Raw genomic sequence first — 7,962 nt, 5'->3', positions numbered from 1 at the left:
CAACAACATAAAAAGTAACAACCTAATTAAAAAATGTGCTGAAGACCTGAACAGACATTTCTCCAAAGAAATATACAGATGGCCAACAGGCATACGGAAAGATGTTCAAAATCATTAACTATCAGGGAAATGCAAATCAAAACTACAATGAGATATCACCTCACGCCTGTCAGAATGGCTATAATTAACAAGACAAGAAACAACATGTGTTGGAGAGGGTGTGGAGAGAAGTGAACTCTCATACACTGCTGGTGGGAGTGCAAACTGGTGCAGCCACTATGGAAAACAATATGGAGAATCCTCAAAAAATTAAGGATAGAACTACCATATGATCCAGCTATTCCACTGCTGGGTATTTATCCAAAGAACTTGAAAACACCAATGCGTAAAGATACATGCACCCCTGTGTTCATTGCAGTGTTATTCACAATAGCCAAGACTTGGAAGCAACCTAAGTGCCCATCAAGGGACGAATGGATAAAGAAGATGTGGTGTATATACACAATGGAATACTACTCAGCCATAAGAAACCATGAAATCCAGCCATTTGTGACAACATGCATGGACATTGAGGGTATTATGCAAAGTCAAATGTCAGAGGGAGAAGGTCAAATACTGTATGATCTCCTTCATTAAGCAGTAGATAATAACAGCAACAAACAAACACATAGAGACAGAGATTGGATTGGTGGTTACCAGAGGGGAAGGGGGGAGGGAAGAGGGCGAAAGGGATAATTCGGCACGTTTGTATGGTGGCGGGATGTAATTAGTATTTAGGTGGTGAACATGATGTAACCTATGCTGAAATAGAAGCATAATGATGTACACCTGAAATCTACACAATGTTATAAACCAATGTTACTGCAATAAACAAAAAATTAAAAAAATAATAAATAAATGTTCAAGCTGGTATGTTGAAACTCTACCATGAAATCACTGTGTCTCTGTGCTGCTATGGCCTGCAATGGTGTGAGGAACCTGAGTATGTTCTATCTCTTTGATTCAGCAGGCCTAGTCTAATAGCTCATACTCTTGGCTCAGAATGGCTTGCCTTGCCATCTGCATTACAAAGTGAGATGATAATCCTGGAAATTCCACAGATTACCGCTATTTACCTTCTTTGGGCAGAATTTAGTCACATGGCCACAACAAGTTGCAAGGAAGCCTAGCTGTATACATAGATAAATGTTCCAATAATGTGGTTAGTTATTGTGAAATATCAGTTTAAGATCTACTAGTTAATATTACAAAGACTTTGGAGAAAAGACAGCTTTCAGAAAAGAAATAAGGGTTATATAAGACATGAGAAGTTTGGTATGTTTGGAGAACTAATAATAGTGCATTTAGCCTGAGGTGCAGTTTTTCCTATGACAAGCTAAGTTCTCCATCTTATATTGTCACTTTTTACTAAGAAATAAAATAATCTTTTTTTTTCTGCTTTCAAATCAGTATCTATGTATCTGGGATTTCAAAACATGTGTGTAGGGGAGGGAAACACATACTATGGAAATCTATACTGAATTCTCTGGAGACATAGTTAAAGGTAGTTATTTTAAATATGTATTTTTATTTTTAAAAATATTTAGTGCCTGATGAGAGCACTTGTATGATATATAAATTTGTGATCCTTTGGGAGTGATATTCTTGGACTGGTAACGGTGATAATATCATTGATATCATATCATTGATATGATATGATAATATCATATTGCCTTCACCATTGTAGCAATCCCTTCACCTAATCAGAGGAAAAAGCATTTTCAACATGTTCTTCTCACATGATTGTGATATCCCTTTATTATGGCAGCTGCATCTTCATGTATCTTAAATCAGTCAAACAAAGAATATCTTTCTCCAAGTGAATTGCTGTGCTCAATACCTCAGTTGCTCCGCTTCTGAATCCTTTCATCTACACCTTATGGAACCAACAAGTTTAAAAGCCTTCACGAATATGGTGCACAGGGTTGTTTCTTTCTCAAACAAGTGAATATGCTATTGCACTATACATAAAGGAAATGGACAACAGAGTCTAAAATAATACCAGAGTATCTAATTTAGCTTCAAATATATAGTTTCCTCCCTTTTTTTAGCTTTCGTTTCTTTGATATTCATCTTATTTCTTTTCAAGCATTATTTTCACAAAAATCTTTGTTTCAAAGAAGCTAATTTTCTTTATGTACTTCAATAGAGATTTTTTTCTCATCTCGCTTCCTTTTCCTGAGAATATCTGAAAGAAACTGAGCTAACTTTTTCAATCTGTCCTTTTTGTTTCCAATTCTAGTTAGTCAAGAATATAAAATATTTTTCATTTAAATTATATTTAATGCAGCATGCGATGTAAAAGTTATTACAATCCTTTATTTGTACTTGGTTACAACCTAGTTAAAACTAATCATTTATATTTTTTGTAATACTACCAGTTCATTATTGCATACTGTATTTAAAAATGAAAAGAAAACTGTAGCAGAGATTGACCACTAGTGTTGATGCTCAAATTAGGAAATGTTTGTCTATTAAAAAAATATGATCATTGTGGGGCCGGCCCGGTGGCACAAGCGGTTGGGTGCGCGCGCTCCGCTGCGGCGGCCCGGGGTTCGCTGGTTCGGATCCCCGGCGCGCACTGACGCACTGCTTTGGCAAGCCATGCTGTGGCGGCGTCCCATACAAAGTGGAGGAGGATGGGCATGGATGTTAGCCCAGGGCCGTCTTCCTCGGCAAAAAAAGAGGAGGATTGACGGATGTTAGCACAGGGCTGATCTCCTCACAAAAAAAAAAAAAAAAATATATGATCATTGAATTAAAGTACATTCCATAGAAACTAGTTGTTTAGTTTCTGTTAGAGAGTTGTTAACATTTACAAGTAGTTCAATTACAGATGAAAAAAACTTATTATCTTGCTTATTTTAAAAATTAATAATGAAATGTAATATTTATTGGGTCTCCTCGTACCCCAAAACTCCTATCAATAACTTGGCATACTTCTGAAGCTAATTGGAAACTGTCTGTAAATGACTGTTAAATAAGGAGAACAATGCTAACTCAGTATATTTACTCTTTTCAGATTGTTATAGATATAGATATCTACATATATGGCTATATATCCTGCCAGTGAAACCAAAATAGTAAAATAAACCAGACTTTTTCTTAAGGAATTTCAAACTCTAGGTCATAATCTGGAATTTCAGGAACTCAAATCTATTTCAGTGTCATGACCAGAATTTAAAAATATTAGCATAGAACAAAATGTTTTCACAGATACACATCGTTTCATAATTTTTCTCCAGAAATGTGTGCATTAGGCCATAATTTCTTTTTCATTTCCTTTTTACTTTAACTCTGATTCTTGATTTGAAGAAAATACGTACAACATGTAATTGGACAATTTTACAGGTTTCCATACAGTTTGTTAATGCACTGGATCTTGAAAGATTTTTGAGTCATGAATATGATTTCAGGAATAATGGTTATTTAAACAATTGATCACATTTTTTGCTTGATCATTTATGTATATATTTTTCCCGTTATCAAAAAATGATTTAATAATCCTGGACCATTATCTAATTTTTAGAAATTTTAAGAGCATAGAAAACGAAAAAATACATATAAGGTATTGAGACAATCTAATAAAAGTAAAACCTAAGGCTCTCTCAATATTATGTTTAGTTTTGAATCTGTTATGTATCAACCAGGATGAGTTTGCTTAAATCATGCTATCCAAGTTAAAGCACTAATTTATGATTGAGCTGTTCTGAAATGCTTTATTTATATACTTTTAAATGTCTGTCATCTACTACATTTACCATAAAGGATGCTCTGTAACTCTTAATAAGAGTCTAGCACTTAGACTTCCCCATTCCTACTTCTTCCCACATCCAGACACATTAAAGCTACGTCATCTGACTTCTCTGGTATTTCAGTTAGTCTATGACATATCACCCCACATCGTATCTAATAGAATCACTACCATTGGCCTCTGAATTCTGAATCACCAGGTAGTTTAACAGTGCTATTTATTTTAATTGGGTCTTGAACAAGTAACATAGCTTCTTAAATACAGGGACAACATATATCTTAAGAGACCTTCCACCTGAAATGCTGAAATGTTTTCCCCTGAAATGCTTTCAGCTTTTCTTATCTAGTGAGGGAGGCTGAACAACTAATATGATATAAAAATAAGATCTCTGGATGTATGGTGATGGATAAAAACTAGACCATTGGTGGTGAACACGATGCAGTCTAACAGAAACTGATATATAATAATGTATACCTGAAATTTTCACAATATTATAAGCCAATATGACTTCAATAAAATAATAATAAAACAACATCTCTATTTTGTTGATTACTCACTAAATTACAGGCATTGGTAGGTGTTTTATATGTAACTATGGAAACAATGGTGTGATATAATTATTATTACTAGCATTACGCATAGGAGCAACAAGTAGCTCAGTAAGGATAAGACCATTTTGAAAGACACAGCTCTAAAAAATAAAAGTGTGAAAATTCAAAGTCAGGAAAGCTTTAGTTTTCATTACTCCAATCAAAGAGTAATGAATTATGTAATGATTAGTAAAAGATTATTAGTAGTAATAATTAGAAATAATGATTAGTAAAAGAGGAGAAGCATAATACATAGAGATGGATCAAGAAAACTGGAGAAATTAATAAAATTAATATTCTTCCTAACAGGTGCTTAAATTAGTACCCTAGAGAAAGCAATTAAATAAGTACATCATAAGAATGCTGGGCATAAACACCTATAATAGAATATGAAAAAGTTAAATAATAATATAAAAATAATATGGATAATAATGCAGATAAGTATAGGACTCAACAATTTTCAACAATTTTAACTTCCAGGATAATTCTGTTAAGATCTATTAAAAAACATCTGTTTGCTTAAATCTGGCCAATTTATAAATGGTAAAATAAATATTTGAGTGTAAAGAAAATGTAGATCTCAAAGAGTTAAAAGTGATGATGTTTCCAAAAATAATACAGTAAGGATCATAAGAAACTATTGAAGACCACTGCCTCATGACAAATCGACCAGCATAATAATTGCAAAGAATACCTAACTCTGGTTTTGAAAATCACCCAGATATGCAGATCAATTTCTTAACGTTTGTACAAAAAATGGTTTGAATGAATTATACATGATGCATATCCCTTTATGTATTAAGGAAGAAGAAATTATGGAAAGTATTTTTGATTTCTCTTTTATTTATCTTTCCTATAGTTATGCTTCTTCCCATATATCATATAGATTTAGGAAAGCATCAACTCATTTCTTGGACTTAATATCAAAAGATAAAAAAAGTAGATTGATACTGTTAGCAAAAAGTAGAATAATGATAAAAAAAAATAATAAACAAAGTTTTCCTGTTGAGTAAATGTACAGAATAATATCCAGAGATTATAGGTTAAATTTAGGAACTGGCTGAAAAATGAAATATGAAAAGCATAACATTAGTAGATATGACATGGACTTAGAACTGTATTGTTGAGAAGATTTTCAAACACGGGGTATAGTTGGCACTGATATTTAGAATGTACTTCAATCATATTTTCTCTAATATCAATAGAAGGGGTAATTCATGTGATTTACTTGCCATGATTTTTAAAATATTCATATAGTAAGGAGTTAAACTGGAAACAATCAGTTACATTGCACATTGGCAAATAGGAACTATACAAATTCATAAAAAGGGAATATCTCTCAGGATATGATGATCCCTAAGCTGATCCATTACATGACTTTAGCTATCATATGACATTCTAGGCAGGAAGAAAAACACACTTGCTCATAGATATAATTCGACAAAAGTGTCTTTCTTTGGTTGTCAGCATATTTTAAAAACACACACACAAAAAACCACGTTATTACTAGTTTCATCATCTTTATTGCGTAGTTTTGATAAGATTTATAAAAGGGAAATAAGAACCAATCAATGGACATAGAGTTCATTCAGCTTGGACTTCCAGATGAAACTTTGCTGCATATTGTTATTTTTCTGTTTCTGTTTCTCAAGTACAATGTTGAGCATGATGGGGAATTTATCCTCTTTACCTTTGCTGAATACCTGCCTAAGGATTTTAATGTATTTCTTCCTGCAAAATTTCTCCTTGGAAATCTCGTTCACAGTGGTCTGTATGCCTAAATTCCTGATAACCACAGTGACAAAGACTAAATTATTTCCTACAGTGTTGGTGCAACTCAATTCTTTTTTTATCATTTTTTGGGAAGCTATGGAATTTTATGTTTCTGTGTCCTATGACTATTTTGTTGTGGTCTCAAACCACTTCACTACCTCATCATTATGTGCAGCAAAATGTGCTACCAACGTGTACTCAGCTCGTGGGAAATTGATTACTGGATTAGACTTTTAATATAGTTTTAGGCATAGATCAAAGTTCATTTGATGGTATTTGGGTATCCAATGTTTCAGTAGTATTTGCTGAACACTATGCTATATCCACTAATCCAGAAAAGAGCTCTATGATACAGAAAACCGTATAAAAACAAGTGAAGGCAAAAGCCAAATCCTTAGAAAACAAACATAAATATAATTGATGTACCTCCAGTTAGAACAGATCCAAGTGTTTCCTGGTTACTATCTTATAAATACTTTAATGACAATTAATATTGGCAGAGGGAACATAAAACCTCAGGTAACCTCTCTGGACAACAGTTTAAGTTTCCACTACTATGGTTGGTTTAGGCCGTTTGTCTAGGACGGTGCCTTTGTGTTACCCTTTGAAAGGCTTCCTTTACTTCCTTGTTTCTCAAGGTATAGATAACAGGATTCAGAGAAGGTGTGACCACTGTGTATATGAGTGCAGTTGCTTTGTCTTTTTCTGGAGTGTGTGCAGTCTTAGGTTGGAGATAACTGAACAAGACAGTGCCATATAACAGAGAAACAACTAGGATATGAGAAGAACAAGTGGAGAAGGCTTTGCGTCTGCCAGCTGCTGAAGGGATTCTCAAGATGGCCACAAGAATGTGCACATAGGACCACAGAATGAGGAAAAAGGGACTCATAATGAAGAGCACGGAAACAACAAATATCACAATCTCATTGTGGGAGGTATCAGCACAAGCCAGTTTCACTATGGGCATGATATCACAAAAAAAGTGCTGAATCTTCCCTGCTCCACAGAAGGGCAGAGTGAAGATCCAGGTCGTCTGGGCTGACTCCACCACCACCCCGGTGGTCCAAGATGCTGCAGCCAATTTCAAACACACACGAGGACCCATCAGGAGAGTGTAATGCAGCGGGTAACAAATAGCTACAAAGCGGTCATAAGCCATGGCTGCTAGCAGGCAGCATTCTGTCAGTCCCAAGATGGTAAATACATACATCTGAGCTGCACAGCCTCCCACACTCATGGTCTTGGTCTCTGTCAGCAGGTGCACCAGCACCTGAGGCACCACACTGGTGATATAGCACATCTCCAGGAAGGAGAGGTTAACCAGGAAGAAATACATGGGGGTGTGTAGATAAGGGGTTACCCAGATCAGGCAGATGATGATAAGGTTTCCTCCCAAAGTAAACAAGTAAATGATTAAGAACACAATGAACAGTACAGGTTGAAACTCTGCTAGAGAGGAAAAAGCCACAAATGTGAACTTGGTGCAGAGGGAATGGTTTCCACTCTTTGTATGCTCAGAACCAGACATCTGTGGAGACAAGAAAGAGGGCAGATAACCTAAGTTATCAGTGCAGTCACCTAGCATATGTCTGTATGAAACCTCAGAAAAAGGAGCTTTCCTAGGATCACTGGTCTGACATGAGAACCTAGACACTTAGATTCCTTTTGCTAAACCTTTCTAAATAACTACCCAATTAAAATGGATGTAATACTCTTTCCTGATTTTGAGTTCTGAATCTTATGTTATTTTCACAGAAATTTAGAAAAACAGTGGCTTTAAGTTACATAATCTGATTTTTTTTGTTT

The 7,962-nt window shown here is 34.9% G+C and overlaps 1 protein-coding gene across 1 annotated transcript; it reads right to left on the bottom strand.

Moving 5' to 3' along the window:
• Positions 1 to 6,721: 6,721 nt before the first annotated feature.
• Positions 6,722 to 7,684, bottom strand: LOC131416548 (olfactory receptor 10C1-like). The gene has a single exon (XM_058559222.1). It carries the CDS (start codon positions 7,682 to 7,684, stop codon positions 6,722 to 6,724), a length of 963 nt encoding a protein of 320 aa, XP_058415205.1.
• Positions 7,685 to 7,962: the final 278 nt, after the last annotated feature.

Source organism: Diceros bicornis, chromosome 17 (assembly GCF_020826845.1).
Source record: "Diceros bicornis minor isolate mBicDic1 chromosome 17, mDicBic1.mat.cur, whole genome shotgun sequence".
NCBI lineage: Eukaryota > Metazoa > Chordata > Mammalia > Perissodactyla > Rhinocerotidae > Diceros > Diceros bicornis.
The sequence above is the reverse complement of the archived record's forward strand: the minus strand, read 5'-3'. Positions and strand labels throughout refer to the sequence as shown.

What these genes read in the sequence shown, in the direction of transcription:
- LOC131416548 (XM_058559222.1), bottom strand. Translation starts at nt 7,684, where the DNA reads ATGTCTGGTTCTGAGCATACAAAGAGTGGAAACCATTCCCTCTGCACC.